Consider the following 19,210-nt stretch of genomic DNA (forward strand, 5'->3'; position numbering starts at 1 on the left):
CAACTACACAATAAATAACGATTCAAACACGTAATAAAAAAAATAAGCAAATAAATATTCATATTGTGATGTTACATGGTTGGGGGAATATGTTTTCTAATCATGTAAACTCTAAAGTTTAACACAAAACAACTGTTTATGGACTGTATGACTTATACAAAATATTTTTAAAGAGCAAAGTGTGGAATGGAAATCACAAGTTTGAAACTGGGTCCGCAAAGCTTAAGAAAGCTGCTTTCTGAGTGTCCTGTGATTGATATCATGAGCATAGATCCATGCAGTTGGGATACGATGACATGCATCATCCAAGTCAGGAGCATAACCACCCGATCCTGTTAGTCGCCTGTTACGACAAGCACAGTCGCCTTTTACGGCAAGCATGGGTTGCACAAAGTATCAGAAAGCATGAAATATCACCCCACTGAAAGTCACTGAGTGTAACCCATTGATCATTGTCCACACAGGTGTCAGTCTGTGTCAGCAGCATGCAAGACTCAATCAGGATTCAGAAATAGAACCTGTCCCGAGTTAACTATTGAGATAGTATGAGGCAAGAAAACTGGATGAAGTACCCAGGTTTGGTTGTCATCATGCAGTGGCGATGGATGTTGGTCTCAAGTATGCCGTAACACAGCTGGAGATCAGCTGGACACAATGGCCACTCAGTAGTAAGCTGTTGGTGTGTCGTGCCACCCTGCAGTCTTCGTGTTGCACAAATAGTGCTGACCAGTTAATCGACCCTGCACAAGTCACTTGCTCACTGATAGTGATTGTAGAGCAGACACTCCAGGGGGACACACTTTCTCCATCTTATGTACACAAACATGGTTCAGCGACTTGCATGTACAAGTAAGGTTCAAAGGAACTACTTGGAACATCCTTCATTGCAGACTGATGAATGAAGTGATGGTGATCTATGACAAGTACAGGAAGGATGAGGAGAATGGTACAGTTGTTCGGATGCCACGAGTGCCCTACACCACTTCCTTCCTCACTCAGGTAGATAGTACAAAGCCTATTAACCCTGTACAGGTTAACTTCACTAATGCTTGGATTCCTGTGGAATTTATTTTCTGAATATGACGTTGCAAATAACTGATGAAGTAAGAAATAGTAATAGAAATTCATCCTTCTATTTCAGCTGAGGGTTGTCTCAGGGAGGACAATAAGAAACATCCTTCGAAATCCCCAGACCTCCATATTGCAGGTGAATGAGTGGTAGCAATATTAGTTAGTTTAGTTTATTTTTTGTGCATTAAGAACTTGAACTTGTTTCATAAATGAAATAGTGTCTACAGGTGGCCCAGTTGCCCAAGTTATGTCCCGTAGGCATGCCACAATTCTGTGATGGGTTCAAATCCTGATTCACCCTAATTCTGTTCCTGAAGTTGTCAGCATAATTCCCCAAAAGGTTAACCATCCAAGAACAGCGCCGGTCCTCAAAGCGTTCTTATCTCTATGACCACAATAAGCCTATGTCAAAGTATGGGAGTTGCGGACATCTTGGCACTAAGATCCCTTTGTGGAATAGGACCCTGTATCACTTCCGGCTTTCCTTCCGCGTCAAGCTGGCACCTATGTTTAAATGATATATATATATGTTTATAATTCCCCTGCATGTAAAGAAAGCATATTATCATAATGTCAATTAAGTGGTGGAGTGTGCCAGCTTAAGGAATGTTGAAATGTTTCAATCCCCATGATGTCAAGCAGAGTTTGGAACTGCTTGGGTTTTTTCTCAGCAGTTCTTGGTAATTATTTGGCATCTCTTGATGATTCTTGTTGTGTTTTCAGGTGTTCGTAATGATAATCTTTGCTGTCATTGTTGGTGCTATTTACTATGACGTGGAAGACACCGCAACAGGAGGGATTCAGAACAGGTGAGATAGTAGACAGTAGTGGTGATATAGGAATGTGTGCTGTCCATCAATCTTTCCTGTCAGTTTAATGGTAAATACAGGTGGACTTTGATTCAAGCATTGGATTGATTTGATTGTGAATAACAGAACTATGTCCCCTTTGTTTGTGTAAAGCTAGACGCTAAACTAGTCTTGAGTTCAGTGGGCCGAAACAATCATTGGGATTTAAGCTGCAGTAGCTTCCAAATCGCACATGCTTGAAAATATCTGTGGACACAGTCAGCATAAGTAATGATGTTAAAAAAAACACAACTAAATTGTGAAATATATTTCAGTTTTTACTACTGACATAGATTTATATAACATCGAAATCTTACACAGTATCATCCAATCATATCTAGCTTCTTCACTGCATGCTCAATCAACAAGATCATCAGTGGACCCTGAAGATCAATGTTAAAAACATTGGCTATGTAATTATATTCTTTACATATCATAATTAATAAATGATTAATTAAAATAAGTTGATTTGTTTTCACACCAGGAAGCAGAATTTTTCTTAAAAAGAAAAAGGACTGGTGCAGAATGATTTTTTGATAGTCGGAAACAAATATTAAATATTGCCCATAGAGGCACGAATAATGGTGAATTTTTAAGTAATTCTCACTCATCATTATGGTTATTGCTTCATGCTGATTGCCTGGTTGATAACAATATTTTGCTATTATTTGTGAAGTGTCCCATATTGACTTGACGTCGTATTACGTAGTGCCTTCTTCATACAGACCACCTCCATGGTCTAGTGGTAGAGCGTCTTCCCAGAGAACAAAACGTTCGGGTGTTTGATTCCCGGCCATGTCATACGAAAAGGCGTGAAAAGATGGTACTTATTGTTACATTACCTGGCGCTCAGCATAAAGGGGCTAAGACAAGAACTGGTCGGTTCTGAGTCAGTATACTGTGTCAGAGTTGTGTATTCGTGATAAACTGTAGCATGGTATGTCAGTGGGCGGGCACGAGCAGTTGGCATTAGCGCACGCACGCACAAACACACACACACACACACACTGATGTGATATGACTGAAATATTGCTGATTTAAGTATAAAGCAGTGTACGAATATGAACAAAATGTGATATGCTATATTACATTAAGTAATACCTTACCACTGTTATACCGAGGCTGTTGTCTCCCACAACTGCTGCTATAGCGAAATCTACCACAGAGATCTCAATTACCTCATGCAGCACGTGCGTAGCCACCTAGCTGCCATGTGACACCCTTCACTCTTGTCTCCTTCGCCTGCGTAGCAAGACGTGTATTCCTCCTGCTGAAGCGTTCCTTGAAGATTTGGTGATATTTATTATAGTTTATTCTCTAATAAACTGTGCCATTATGGGGCGTTGCGGTAGCTACGCTTGGTTATAATTTTCCCGCCTTTTTTCTATATACTTGCGGGGTTCGCGTATGCACGTTGTGTTTTACGTTTCCCCTGTTCTTGTATGTTTTGGGGGTTAACATAACTTATTTCTTTAATAAAAGTTATATGTGTATGTTATATGTTCACATTGCTCGTTTATTTTCTTGTGAAAATGCTCGTTTGTGAATCATTGTGGTGCGTGCGTTGTAACCATGTTTTGTTCTTTGTTTATAGCAAACAAACAATGTCTGACATGGATATGTCCCCAGTCTCCACCCCCTCTGACCCTGCTCCTCGGAGTTGCAGGGTGTGCAGAAAGTTTTTGTCGTCCTGGGATCCCCACGATCATTGCCCGCGGTGCAGGGTTCCTTGAGGGGACACCCGGTGCACCCTGTGCGAAGGTCTGGGGCCTGCGGAGTTTGAGCGGTACCGGCTGTACGTACAGTCCGTCTCCACCCCTGGGGATTCCGTCGCCGCATTGTTGTCAATACGGCTGCTGGCTGTTTCGTCCCCGGCCTCTTTGGTGGCCGCGGGGTCCGCCGGTACGGCGGCGGCTGCCGTGGTTACCGGTCCTTCCCCCGAACCGTTCCTTTAGCTATCGGTTAAGGACCGCGTGGCCATGGTTTATGACCTCTTCGAGGACATGCCAAAGCCCCTGCCGATACCGCGGGGAATCCACGGTTCCGTGGGTTCCTCCGAGGTGTACGACGAGACGTCCGACAAGGCTTTCCCGGCATCAACCTTGCTGCGCGGGATTAAGCCTTCTTTGGAGAAGGCCTTCACGGCTGCCTCCGGTCGGGGTCTCCCGTTACCTCCCCCGTCGTGGAGAAAAGGGTTTTTCCCGGTACATGACCTTGCCTTTCCCGAGGCTGGTCCTTCCACGGAAGCCCATGTGGAGCGTTTGGGGGGTCCGTGCCCCACCGGTTGCCACGGTACCACAAGGTACCTTGCAACAGCTGGACACCCTCGCTCGACACTCCATGCTGGCAATGTCTCACGGAGACACATACCTGGCTGCAGCGGCCAGTCTGGTCGAAGGTTCTCCTACGGACCGAGACCAGCGCATTTACAACTGCTTGCTCGGTTTAAATGCTTCCCTGGAGTACGTTGCCGGGGCTTCGGCCTTTGTTTCCCGCACGTGCCATTTTCTTCGGCGCCAGTCGTATCTGGTTGCTTCAGGGTTGGACGCTGCCAATCAGGAGGTGCTCCTTTCGCAGCCTTGGTCTGCTCGGACCCTGTTTAATAGCAAGATCCCTGGGGTTCTGAAGGAACAACAGGCCGCTGTGTCTGCCGAGGCCTCTCGGCACACACTGGATCTTGTGGGGTCCTTGCATAGGCGCCTGGGTGCCGCTCCGCCGCTCACCGTTGCCCCGTCGGCAGGTTTCTATTTGGAAACCGATCTTCCCTTCCTCGCCGATGCCATCGACAGGTTGGTGGAGAAGGGGAAGTTCGGGAGTTAGCTCTACCAGAAATAACACTGGGGTTTTACTCCAGGATATTTCTCGTTCCCAAGAAGGACAGTGCCGAACTCAGAATGATTCACAACTTGAAATCGTTCAACGAGTTCTACCTGCGCAAGCCGCCCAAGTTCAGAATGTTGAGCTTGACGGACCTGAAAGCACTGATCATGCCGGCCGACTGGCTAGCTTCGATCGACCTGAAGGAAACTTATCTGCATGTTCCGATTCACCCGGATCATCACAAGTATCTCAGGTTTGTCTTTCAAGGCAGGCACTACGAGTGGGTTGTACTCCCATTCGGTCTTTCATCCGCTCCCTGGCTGTTCACCCAGTTAACCACCCCCATAGTGGGGTTCCTCCACCGGAGGGGTGTCCGGTACTTCGCGACTCGCTAGTAGCAAATCGAATGACGGACACCCTGTCACGCCATCTCGTTTTCGCACGTCGGCTCTTGGAGCAATTGGGGTGGATTGTCAATCTCCCTAAGAGCGAGTTAACCCCTTCTCGGAACTTGCAGTTCATCGGAGGTCGGTTCAACACGGTGTCTCATCGCCTATTTGTCCCCCCAGACCGGTGGCACAAGATTCAGGCGATGATTGCCAAAGTCTTAGCGGTGCAACAGACTGTTCACTTTTGGGAACAGCTGTTAGGGCTACTTGTATCAGCCCAGGACTGCACCGAACGGGGTCTTCTCCAACTCCGCCCACTGCAACGGTTTTTAATCCAGTTGTTAGCAACGGAGGTGAACAGTGCAACCGTCGCCCTCCCGGTTCGGCTCCGACCGCATCTGGAGTGGTGGACGGTCCCTTACAATGTCTTATCAGGAGTCTCTATGCGGCCCTACCGGGCCACGTTGAACCTGTATACAGACGCCTCTCTAGTGGGCTGGGACGCCCATCTAGAGGGGGAGGTGAGCTCGGGGCTGTGGTGCGTAGACGAACTAGGTCTTCACATCAATTGTCTCGAGTTCAAGGCAATGATCAACGCAGTCAATCACTGGAAGCATCATCTCGTCGACGCCCGGCTCATGCTGGCGACCGACAACACGACGGTAGTGTCCTATGTGAACAAACTGGGGGGAACCCACAGTCACTCGCTACTCGATCTCACGTTCGAGTTTTACGCTCTGGTGGACAGTGTCCCGTGCAAGATACGCGCCCGTCACATCCCAGGTGTGCGGAACGTACTGGCCGATGCTCTATCGAGGCCTCAGGATCCGAGCCCCACAGAGTGGATGCTGAACCCTGTAGTGTTTCAGTGGCTGTGCGAACGTTTGGGTCGTCCGATGGTCGACCTGTTCGCAACGCGGTTCAACAATCAACTCCCGTTGTTTGTATCACCAGTCCCGGACCCGAGGGCCATCGATCACGATGCTCTCGCGTTAGACTGGACGGGCTTGGACGCTTATGTTTACCCGCTGACAGCGTTGATACCACACATTCTAAGCCGGCTCCGAGGAGTTCGCTGTCGAATGTTACTGATCGCGCCCATGTGGCCGAACAGATCGTGGTACCCACTTCCACTGCCTGTGAGACCGGATCTCTTGATCCACCCTCACACCCATCAGCTTCATCCAAACACAGGGCAGTTCAATCTGCATGCATGGCTGTTGTCACCGAGCGTCTGAGGAGTAAAGGTTTTTCTCGCCGGGCGTCTGGGGCATACGTTAGTATGCATCGTGATTCTACTCAGAAGGTGTATAATGCACGTTGGGTTATTTTCACGAAGTGGTGTTGTAAACATCACATTCATTCGCCAGATAAGGTATCTGTGCAGGATATTGCTCGTTTCATGTCTCAAATGCGAGAGACCCGGAAACTCTCCGGGGTTCCATTGCCAACTATGTCTCGTCCTTTGCTACGGTACGGGACGTTGCTATGGGTACCAGTCTCTCCAAAGAGCCGGTGATACGGGGTATTATCAAGGGTTTCAAACAGCACGATCTTAAGAAGGGCCGCCTTCGGGCACCGGCCTGGGATCTTTCCCTAGTTTTGCAATCACTTACGGAAGCTCCGTATGAACCCTTGCATAGTGCTTCGTTCCGGCATGTGACTTGGAAAACAGCATTTCTCCTCTCCTTTGCCACGGCGGCACGTGTATCCGAAATTCATGCACTCGATGTCGCCAAGGTACGATTCGATAGGGGTGACGAAGGAGCGGTCCGCCTGGGCCTGCTCATGGGCTTCGTCGCCAAGAATCAGAGAGTCGGGCAAACGGAGAGAGAATTCACTGTAAGATCACTCAAAGAAATCTTACATCCTGCTGATACTGAGGACAGAGCGCTGTGTCCGGTTAGGGCCCTTAAGTATTATCTTAAGGCTTCGAATGAACGTAGACAAGGGCGTGACCGTCTGTTAATATCGTGTAACCCTAATCGCACGGTTGACAAAACTCGCAACTCGATTGCGTTGTGGCTTGGTTCTGTCATCAATCTGGTGTACCGGTCTCGGGGGTTACCGGTAGCGGGGTCAAACCCGCACGAGATCAGGGCGCTAGCGGCAACATTTGCCCTACACTCGAATATCTCTGTTCACAGAATATTACGAGGTTGTTACTGGCGTTCTGACTCGGTTTTTGCCAATCATTACCTCAGAAAGGTTTCTGATGAAGACGTGGAGGGGGTGCACCGTCTTGGGCCGCTGATCGCGGCACAAGCGGTCATCTAGGGGGTGTGTCCAGCGCAATTCCAAACTCCGCAGTCGTCAGTCCTTGCACGGTGGTCAATCTGGGTCGTCTCCAATGTTCCCACGCCGTGGGTACAGGAGTGGGGGTCCTGCAAACCAGCGCACTCACACCACAGGTGAGGCGGCTTTTTGTGTTTTGTCCTTATTTGTATTTTGACAATTATGCATTTAATTGTCTGTCGTGTATTCAAACCTTGCGATACATGCTTACGAATACTGGAATTAGGTCACGCGCCTAATGCATACTTTAAGTAGGCTTGCTCTGGGATATACGGTCTGAAGGAAATTAATTTCCCTCTTTTCGACTGTTTAACCTGATCTAAGATTTAGCTCACGCGGATACAGTGTTCTCATCCGCTGCGGCGATGAAATACCTATCCAGTGGGGCCGTTTGGAGTCACCAATCATTTTGGCAATGACGATTGAGCCTTACGGTATGCGCTTGACAGTGCTTTGGTATTCCTATAGGGTAACGCCTAGCTAGGTGCATGCGCATCGAGTGCTTCCGCCTTGGTGTTTACTTCGGCTGGTCGGAAGGAACGCTAGCAGTCAGGATTCGGGTTGTAGGTGCTCCCCACCGCCTACTGTGGTAGTCAGCCTCAGTATAACAGTGGTAACGTATTACTTAATGTAATTTGTAGAATTTTCCTGTTCGGAATATTCTATAAGTAATACGTTACCACTGGGCTGCTGCCCGCCCGTCCGTCCCCCGAGCACTTGCTCTTGCAGGAGACAAGAGTGAAGGGTGTCACATGGCAGCTAGGTGGCTACGCACGTGCTGCATGAGGTAATTGAGATCTCTGTGGTAGATTTCGCTATAGCAGCAGTTGTGAGAGACAACAGCCTCGGTATAACAGTGGTAACGTATTGCTTATAGAATATTCCGAACAGGAAAATTCTACAAATTTGTTTATTTTTAAGAACATGCATGAACATCAATAGTAGATGATAATATACAAATTTAGGGTGCATTTGAGTTCAAGGTTGCATGACATTAATTGCATCTTAGATATTACAAATGTCTTTTTTAAAACTTTTTTATTATTTCAAATTATAGAAGTGTGCTGGGACAAAGTTCTTATTCCATGCACAATTATATTACATTTCATTCATAAATAAACACATGAAGTTGTGTTTTGTCATACAGAAATAACATGGGTTGCTAGTGAATAACATGGGTTGCTAGTGAATAACATGGGTTGCTAGTAATTAACATGGGTTGCTAGTGAATAACATGGGTTGCTAGTGAATAACATGGGTTGCTAGTAATTAACATTGGTTGCTAGTGAATAACATGGGTTGCTAGTGAATAACATGGGTTGCTAGTAAATAACATGGATTGCTATTGAATAACATGGGTTAATAGTAAATGACATTGGTTGCTAGTGAATAACATAGGTCGCAAGTAAATGACATGGGTTGCTAGTGAATAACATGGGTTGCTAGTAAATAACATGGATTGCTATTGAATAACATAGGTCACAAGTAAATGACATGGGTTACTAGTGAATAACATAGGATACTAGTAAATGACATGGGTTGCTAGTGAATGACATGGGTTGCTAGTGAATAACATGGGTTGCTAGTAAATGACATCGGTTGCTAGTGAATGACATGGGTTGCTAGTGAATAACATGGGTTGCTAGTAAATGACATGGGCTGCAAGTGAAAACAGATAATTTAGTTGTAAATATTTTAGACATTCAAAAGATAGGAAGTATCAGAAACAGTTCATACATCTGTTTTAATAATGGGTATGTTTTCTATTTTGTGTATTGAGCTAGTCTGTACCAGGTCAATTTGTTTTGCTTCCAGAGTTGGTGCCTTCTTCTTCATCATCATGAATCAAGTGTTTGGCAACTTGTCTGCAGTAGAACTTTTTATCAAAGAGAGAGCAATTTTCATGTAAGCTTGAAAGATATTTTGTTGCCATGATGCTAATTATAATAGTAATCTTGATAATTATACTGGTTGTACTATACAAGTTGTTCATCGAGGACAGTTCCGATGACACCCACCTTAAGTAAGTAAGTTCATGGTTACATGTTCATTTCTGTTTCAAAAACAAAGACTAAACCCCCTATTACTTAATTTTCCTGTAAAGGAGAGATCAAAGGTTTGATAGTTTGGCACTACTTATGCTGTCTCCCAGACCCTAGAGAGAAGAATCAAAAAGTAGTCCAACTCAAGTCTAGATGCCTCAGAAATTAAGGATTGTTTTGGGCTTCATTTGGATTATAATGTTGTTACAGATATATATACTTTTAAATAAGATAAGTTACTTCTGGGTCTAAATGTGAGTCTAACACTGCCCCTGCAGGCATGAGAACGTAAGTGGCTTCTACCGGGTGTCCTCCTACTTCCTGGCTAAAGTCTTCTGTGATGTCATTCCCATGAGGCTGGTGCCAGTGGCTGCTTTCTCCGCCATTGTGTACTGGATGATAGGTATGTACATACATCTTCTCACATGGACCCCTGTCTGTTTCTGCTTTGTTTATTCTAATGTAGGAAACAAACTATATATATACACAAAGAAAAAAGTTAAGCACACCCCTTTTTCTGAACCATGACAAATGGCAAAAATCATGGCATGACTGACCACAGGAGCTGGGAGATATCAATGTCATCGGATAGAACAAACATTTGACAACAAATAAAGAAGATATTGGTGAGTTGTGATTGAAATTGAATGACAAAAACATGGTAACACAGGTACTGTTTTAGACCTTAGACAATACCTCAAAAAAGTATTGAGCTGCAGGATTAAGTAAACGAGTTACTTTTGATGTTTCATGTGAAAATATTCCTTAAGGTCTCTACTTGACAGGACACCCAGTACACAGGTGTGACAGAACACCCACCACACAGGTGTGACAGGACGACCGCTACACAGTTGTTATGACAGGACGACCACTACACAGGTGTTATGACAGGACGACCACTACACAGGTGTTATGACAGGACGACCACTACACAGGTGTTATGACAGGACACCTACTACACAGGTGTGACAGAACACCCACCACACAGGTGTGACAGGACGACCACTACACAGGTGTTATGACAGGACGACCACTACACAGGTGTTATGACAGGACACCTACTACACAGGTGTTATGACAGGACGACCACTACACAGGTGTTATGACAGGACGACCACTACACAGGTGTTATGACAGGACACCCACTACACAGGTGGTATGACAAGACACCCAGTACACAGGTGTCATGACAGAACATCCACTACACAGGTGTCATGACAGAACATCCACTACACAGGTATTATGACAGGACACCCAGTACACAGGTGGTGTGACAGGACACCCAGTACACAGGTATTATGACAGGACACCCAGTACACAGGTGGTGTGACAGGACACCCAGTACACAGGTGGTGTGACAGGACACCCAGTACACAGGTGGTGTGACAGGACACCCAGTACACAGGTATTATGACAGGACACCCAGTACACAGGTGTGACAGGACACCCACTACACAGGTGGTGTGACAGGACACCCAGTACACAGGTGGTGTGACAGGACACCCAATACACAGGTGTGACAGGACACCCACTACACAGGTGTGACAGGACACCCACTGCACAGGTGGTGTGACAGGACACCCAGTACACAGGTGGTGTGACAGGACACCCAGTACACAGGTGTTATGACAGGACACCCAGTACACAGGTGGTATGACAGGACACCCAGTACACAGGTGTTATGACAGGACACCCACCTCACAGGTGGTGTGACAGGACACCCAGTACACAGGTGGTGTGACAGGACACCCACTACACAGGTGTGACAGGACACCCACTGCACAGGTGGTGTGACAGGACACCCAGTACACAGGTGGTGTGACAGGACACCCAGTACACAGGTGGTGTGACAGGACACCCAGTACACAGGTGGTATGACAGGACACCCAGTACACAGGTGGTATGACAGGACACCCAGTACACAGGTGTGACAGGACACCCACTACACAGGTGGTGTGACAGGACACCCAGTACACAGGTGGTGTGACAGGACACCCAGTACACAGGTGTGACAGAACACCCACCACACAGGTGTGACAGGACGACCGCTACCCAGTTGTTATGACAGGACGACCACTACACAGGTGTTATGACAGGACGACCACTACACAGGTGTTATGACAGGACACCTACTACACAGGTGTGACAGAACACCCACCACACAGGTGTGACAGGACGACCACTACACAGGTGTTATGACAGGACGACCACTACACAGGTGTTATGACAGGACACCTACTACACAGGTGTTATGACAGGACGACCACTACACAGGTGTTATGACAGGACGACCACTACACAGGTGTTATGACAGGACGACCACTACACAGGTGTTATGACAGGACACCCACTACACAGGTGGTATGACAAGACACCCAGTACACAGGTGTCATGACAGAACATCCACTACACAGGTATTATGACAGGACACCCAGTACACAGGTGGTGTGACAGGACACCCAGTACACAGGTATTATGACAGGACACCCAGTACACAGGTGGTGTGACAGGACACCCAGTACACAGGTGGTGTGACAGGACACCCAGTACACAGGTGGTGTGACAGGACACCCAGTACACAGGTGGTGTGACAGGACACCCAATACACAGGTGTGACAGGACACCCACTACACAGGTGTGACAGGACACCCACTGCACAGGTGGTGTGACAGGACACCCAGTACACAGGTGGTGTGACAGGACACCCAGTACACAGGTGTTATGACAGGACACCCAGTACACAGGTGGTATGACAGGACACCCAGTACACAGGTGTTATGACAGGACACCCACCTCACAGGTGGTGTGACAGGACACCCAGTACACAGGTGGTGTGACAGGACAACCAGTACACAGGTGTGACAGGACACCCAGTACACAGGTGGTGTGAAAGGACACCCAGTACACAGGTGTGACAGGACACCCACTGCACAGGTGGTGTGACAGGACACTCAGTACACAGGTGGTGTGACAGGACACCCAGTACACAGGTGGTGTGACAGGACACCCAGTACACAGGTGGTATGACAGGACACCCAGTACACAGGTGGTATGACAGGACACCCAGTACACAGGTGTGACAGGACACCCACTACACAGGTGGTGTGACAGGACACCCAGTACACAGGTGGTGTGACAGGACACCCAGTACACAGGTGTGACAGGACACCCACTACACAGGTGGTGTGACAGGACACCCAGTACACAGGTGTGACAGGACACCCACTGCACAGGTGGTATGACAGGACACCCACTACACAGCTGTTATGACAGGACACCCAGTACACAGGTGTTATGACAGGACACCTACCACTCAGGTGTGACAGGACACCCAGTACGCAGGTATTGTGACAGGACACCTACTACACAGGTGTGACAGAACACCCAGTACACAGTTGTTATGACAGGACACCCAGTACACAGCTGTTATGACAGGACACCCACTGAACAGGTGTTATGACAGAACACCCAGTACACGGGTGTTGTGACAGGACACCCACTGAACAGGTGTCATGACAGGACACCCATGTACACAGGTGTTATGACAGGACACCCAGTACACAGGTGGTGTGACAGGACACCCAGTACACAGGTGGTGTGACAGGACACCCAGTACACAGGTATGACAGGACACCCACTACACAGGTGGTGTGACAGGACACCCAGTACACAGGTGTGACAGGACACCCAGTACACAGGTGTGACAGGACACCCACTACACAGGTGGTGTGACAGGACACCCAGTACACAGGTGGTATGACAGGACACCCAGTACACAGGTGGTGTGACAGGACACCCAGTACACAGGTATGACAGGACACCCAGTACACAGGTGGTGTGACAGGACACCCAGTACACAGGTGGTATGACAGGACACCCAGTACACAGGTGTGACAGGACACCCAGTACACAGGTGGTTTGACAGGACACCCAGTACACAGGTGTTGTGAAAGGACACCCACCTCACAGGTGTGACAGAACACCAAGTACACAGGTGTTATGACAGGACACCCAGTACACAGGTGTGACAGGACACCCACTACACAGGTGGTATGACAGGACACCCAGTACACAGGTGTTATGACAGGACACCCACCACACAGGTGTTGTCACAGGTCCACTTCATACTTTGTCACTCACCAGACACCCACTACACAGGTATAATGAAAGTCCTCTCCATACTTTGCAGGCCTAAGAAATGCAGCTGGCTATTTCTTCTACTTTTTGCTGGACCTATTTTTGACATCACTGGCAGCCTCAGGATTAGCATTTGCTATCAGTGCCAGCGTTCGCATCTTCGCCATCGCCAACCTCCTCATTGCTCTGTGCTACGTGTTCATGATGGTGAGTTCCCATTGTTTCCAAGACTTGACGACAACTGGGGACATGTAACCCTCCCTGGCTACTGTTGACTGCTATGTACAATGTATTGGGACACTGCACAGGTTAGAATGTCTTCCTGCAGTTCTGCTGTTGGAGCCAATTGTGACTTATTCTACCATGAATTTGGAATTTACTCGATTCTGATTGGTCAATCACAAATCATAATAAACCCCCTCTGATTGAAACAGCTGATTTGACAGCCGCATCATCACGGAAGCTAATATTCATAGAATAGTACCATTTTCAGTCATTATCGGTAGGCATATTTAGATAATTATATCTACAATTACAGGTTACAAAATGCACAGATGCGGTTACTACAATATTCAAAGGATGTGTGGCAATACATTTCGTGCAGAAAAACACGACAGAAATCAACAAAAGGAATGTATTTATGTTTTGGAGACAACAGAGAGCTTGGAATTTTGGCGCTTTTCTATATACAACGTCATATCTTTTGCGTCACAATGAGCGAAATGGTGACTTGCGATGTAGAGCGAAAGCCTTGCAAAGCTTGCTTTGTTTTCTTTACGGATGCCCACCTCATGTTAGCTTACCAAGTTGCCGTGCTTATATGCTTTCAATGCCTGTCATATGTTAGAGTGAAGTATTACGGTGTAAACAAACTGCTTGATTATATACAGCACCATAATTTGTTCGGTGATTCCGTTATTCAGATTAATTCGATAACCTACTCAAAACACTGAACTCAACCCATGCCGCTTCACTCAGTATATTTGCTAACACCAAAGAGTTCACGTTTTATTTAGTCATGGTAGAATGGAGATAAACATACTGTGTTTTCAATGTAGAGCTAGGTTACCTGTAGATTAAACCGCGCTAAATTTAACATTTGAAACCTAACGCTGCGTGTTCGGTTCCAAATTCAATTTAGCGGGGTTAAATCTACAGGTAACCTAGCTCTACATTGAAAACACAGTATGTTTATCTCCTAATTAAGTATGCCAGTAACTAACTGACAGTGTTTCAATTGTCCAGCAACTCTTGAAACTGCCTGTGTTTTGTTTCAGTTGTCCAGCAACTCTTGAAACTGCCTGTGTTTTGTTTCAGTTGTCCAGCAACTCTTGAAACTGCCTGTGTTTTGTTTCAGTTATCCAGCAACTCTTGAAACTGCCTGTTTTGTTTCAGTTGTTCAGCGGACTGTTGGTGAAAATTACCTCCATCGTTGAGTGGCTTCAATGGCTGAAGTGGTTCAGTATCTTCAGATACAGTCTGGATGTAAGTCTTATCTAGTATATGTTGTATTGAAAGGCAATGATAAAAATGATGTCTAGTTGATTGTCACTTTGTGTGTGTGTGTTCCCCGACCTGTGGCGAGACTGCTGAATGATGTTTAGTTGATTGTCACTTTGTGTGTGTGTGTTCCCCGACCTGTGGCGAGACTGCTGAATGATGTCTAGTTGATTGTCACTTTGTGTGTGTGTGTTCCCCGACCTGTGGCGAGACTGCTTAATGATGTTTAGTTGATTGTCACTTTGTGTGTGTGTGTCCCCCGACCTGTGGCGAGACTGCTGAATGATGTTTAGTTGATTGTCACTTTGTGTGTGTGTGTCCCCCGACCTGTGGCAAGACTGCTGAATGATGTTTAGTTGATTGTCACTTTTTTTTGGTGTGTGTCCCCCGACCTGTGGCGAGACTGCTGAATGATGTTAAGTTGATTGTCACTTTGTGTGTGTGTGTCCCCCGACCTGTGGCGAGACTGCTGAATGATGTTTAGTTGATTGTCACTGTGTGTGTGTGTGTCCCCCGACCTGTGGCAAGACTGCTGAATGATGTTTAGTTGATTGTCACTTTGTGTGTGTGTGTCCCCCGACCTGTGGCAAGACTGCTGAATGATGTTTAGTTGATTGTCACTTTGTGTGTGTGTGTCCCCCGACCTGTGGCAAGACTGCTGAATGATGTTTAGTTGATTGTCACTTTATGTGTGTGTGTCCCCCGACCTGTGGCAAGACTGCTGAATGATGTTTAGTTGATTGTCACTTTGTGTGTGTGTGTCCCCCGACCTGTGGCAAGACTGCTGAATGATGTTTAGTTGATTGTCACTTTGTGTGAGTGTGTCCCCCGACCTGTGGCAAGACTGCTGAATGATGTTTAGTTGATTGTCACTTTGTGTGTGTGTGTCCCCCGACCTGTGGCGAGACTGCTGAATGATGTTAAGTTGATTGTCACTTTGTGTGTGTGTGTCCCCCGACCTGTGGTGAGACTGCTGAATGATGTTAAGTTGATTGTCACTTTTTTTTGGTGTGTGTCCCCTGACCTGTGGCGAGACTGCTGAATGATGTTAAGTTGATTGTCACTTTGTGTGTGTGTGTCCCCCGACCTGTGGCGAGACTGCTGAATGATGTTTAGTTGATTGTCACTTTGTGTGTGTGTGTCCCCCGACCTGTGGCGAGACTGCTGAATGATGTTTAGTTGATTGTCACTTTGTGTGTGTGTGTCCCCCGACCTGTGGCAAGACTGCTGAATGATGTTTAGTTGATTGTCACTTTGTGTGTGTGTGTCCCCCGACCTGTGGCAAGACTGCTGAATGATGTTTAGTTGATTGTCACTTTGTGTGTGTGTGTGTCCCCCGACCTGTGGCAAGACTGCTGAATGATGTTTAGTTGATTGTCACTTTGTGTATGTGTGTCCCCCGACCTGTGGCGAGACTGCTTAATGATGTCTAGTTGATTGTCACTTTGTGGGTGTGTGTCCCCCGACCTGTGGCGAGACTGCTGAATGATGTTCAGCTGATTGTCACTTTGTGAGTGTGTGTCCCCCGACCTGTGGCGAGACTGCTTAATGATGTTTAGCTGATTGTCACGTTGTGTGTGTGTGTCCCCCGACCTGTGGCGAGACTGCTGAATGATGTTTAGTTGATTGTCACTTTGTGTGTGTGTCCCCCGACCTGTGGCGAGACTGCTGAATGATGTTTAGTTGATTGTCACTGTGTGTGTGTGTCCCCCGACCTGTGGCAAGACTGCTTAATGATGTCTAGTTGATTGTCACTTTGTGTGTGTGTGTTCCCCGACCTGTGGCAAGACTGCTTAATGATGTTTAGTTGATTGTCAATTTGTGTGTGTGTGTCCCCCGACCTGTGGCGAGACTGCTTAATGATGTTTAGATGATTGTCACTTTGTGTGTGTGTGTCCCCCGACCTGTGGCGAGACTGCTTAATGATGTCTAGTTGATTGTCACTTTGTGTGTGTGTGTTCCCCGACCTGTGGCGAGACTGCTTAATGATGTTTAGTTGATTGTCACTTTGTGTGTGTGTGTCCCCCGACCTGTGGCAAGACTGCTGAATGATGTTTAGTTGATTGTCACTTTGTGTGTGTGTGTCCCCCGACCTGTGGCAAGACTGCTGAATGATGTCTAGTTGATTGTCACTTTGTGTGTGTGTGTCCCCCGACCTGTGGCGAGACTGCTGTATGATGTTTAGCTGATTGTCACTTTGTGTGTGTGTGTCCCCCGACCTGTGGCGAGACTGCTGAATGATGTTTAGTTGATTGTCACTTTGTGCGCGTGTGTGTTCCAGGCTCTCAGCATCAATGAACTCGCCGGTGAGGTTTACTGTGACGCTGGGTCAAATGGTACTTGGTGAGTGTATTGCTTTACATGTCAACTCTTTCCTACAGCTAAGACCCCGTTAGTATGAACAGTACTGATTCTTGATCAGCAATTATTGGTACAGACTTCCTGTTAATCTGTATATGCTGTTCATGATTGTGTACTTATAGTCTCCCATCTGTAGGTTCCCCACTTGAAACCAGCTCCTGTAACAAGTGTAGTAGCCAAGTGATTGAGGCTTGATTTGTCACCCGCTTTCAATGGTTGATATATGAACATTAACTCTTATGTTGTTTTGCATAAGGCCATGCGTAATATATAACTATTACATTCACCCAAGTCACCTCACTATGAATCACCCAGTCTCACGTCATATTATTATATGTAGTGTGTTCACGGCTTTCTTTACTTGATGAAATACACCATATACATAGTCCTACCAAACATTCATGAATCATATTCGTCAACCAATGAATGTGTATCTACTTTTAGCACAAGAGGGGACGACTATCTCCAGAGTCAAGGTATCGCCTACGAGACAACATGGGACTTGTGGGTACCCCAGGTGGCACTGGGAGCTTTCTCCCTCATTTTTCTACTCCTGTCATATGTACAGTTGCGTCGCCTCAAGAAGCTCAAATAATACAGCCCCCGGTATGAGTGACTTGTCGGTGTAAGTGGACTTTGTGGCAGTGGAAACTAGAGCTCCACTTGTCATGTGAGGATACACTCAATCCTCATTCATGTTTTGATTTCAGGGATAAGTGGTCAAGTACAAAGGCAAGAATGTGGTAATCCTTTACAGATATGTATACAGTGATCGCTCGCTATTGCGCTCTTCGATAAAGCGCTACTTCGGTTATTACGCGCGGTAACGCATGGCCCCCAAAATTTATGTACACTTTTAATACTGAGAGTTTTACACAGACATGATTGTATTGTTGTTCGTTGTTTATTTGCACATAACGCTTCTCATTGCATAATCAACGGTTTATCGCTGAATGGAGTTCTAATAATCTGTTTGAAAACATCCGCGGCAGGTCCCGGAAATACGATTGTTCTACTAGTTAACTTTTCACACTATACATCCTTTGATCTTAGAAGCGCATGCATGCAATAAAAGAGAACCACAAGTGAAGTTTATATTCTTAATTAGTGGGCAATCCAATTTAAGGCTAAACTGTCACACACATGTAGTTGCTGTCACAACACGGCGGTCATTCATTTCGTAATCGCGCTTTCGTAACATCGCCTGTTTTTTCCCCGTAGTTATAACAAGCGATTTCATTGGATTAAAATTTGTTTCTAATGACGCTTTCTTGCCGAAATCTGCTACAAGTTTCGTGATTGGTCAATTTTGAGCACGTGACCTCAGGCAGCCAATCAAGCTGTGATACAAAGCTCGTGTTTGATAAATTTCAGAAGTTAGCGAAAGATTTTTTGTTAAATCGTGTTATTCTGAACGTTTTAAGCAGGAAATCACGATATATATTAAAAATATGGAACTTCGCGAATGTATCGTGCTAGGTTACGAGCTGTGACAAAGATTTTTCATGCATATATTTTTGCATTAAACGTTGTGTCCGAGCCGAGAATTCAAGGCGACGAAAGCCGAGATGTCATTTGACTTACATTACACGCGATCGCACGAAACGATGGAAATAATAACTTAGATGTAAGTTTGATTACTTTTAGATATATTTTTGTTAATTTTATTTATCACTTTGTATAACATATTTAAAGATTTGCTTAAAATAGTCTTTATTTTGCTCTTTGACATGTTCGATGCGGACCC

General features: G+C 46.3%; 1 protein-coding gene across 2 annotated transcripts in view; it reads left to right on the forward strand.

The window, feature by feature from the left end:
* Nucleotides 1-18,348, forward strand: part of LOC124126298 (broad substrate specificity ATP-binding cassette transporter ABCG2-like) — a 46,951-nt gene extending 28,603 nt beyond the window's left edge. For both annotated transcript variants that reach the window (XM_046489691.2, XM_046489690.2), the window contains exons 10-18: nt 891-999; nt 1,142-1,207; nt 1,795-1,880; nt 9,239-9,328; nt 9,744-9,868; nt 13,655-13,809; nt 14,998-15,087; nt 17,384-17,445; nt 17,908-18,348. In XM_046489691.2, coding sequence (XP_046345647.1) covers nt 891-999; nt 1,142-1,207; nt 1,795-1,880; nt 9,239-9,328; nt 9,744-9,868; nt 13,655-13,809; nt 14,998-15,087; nt 17,384-17,445; nt 17,908-18,058 — 934 coding nt within the window. In that variant the 3' untranslated portion in view covers nt 18,059-18,348. The remainder of the gene's footprint in view (nt 1-890; nt 1,000-1,141; nt 1,208-1,794; nt 1,881-9,238; nt 9,329-9,743; nt 9,869-13,654; nt 13,810-14,997; nt 15,088-17,383; nt 17,446-17,907) is intronic.
* Nucleotides 18,349-19,210: the final 862 nt, after the last annotated feature.

The sequence above is a fragment of the Haliotis rufescens genome, unplaced genomic scaffold (assembly GCF_023055435.1).
Source record: "Haliotis rufescens isolate VD_foot unplaced genomic scaffold, xgHalRufe1.0.p SCAF_11, whole genome shotgun sequence".
In the NCBI taxonomy this organism is placed as follows: Eukaryota; Metazoa; Mollusca; class Gastropoda; order Lepetellida; family Haliotidae; genus Haliotis; species Haliotis rufescens.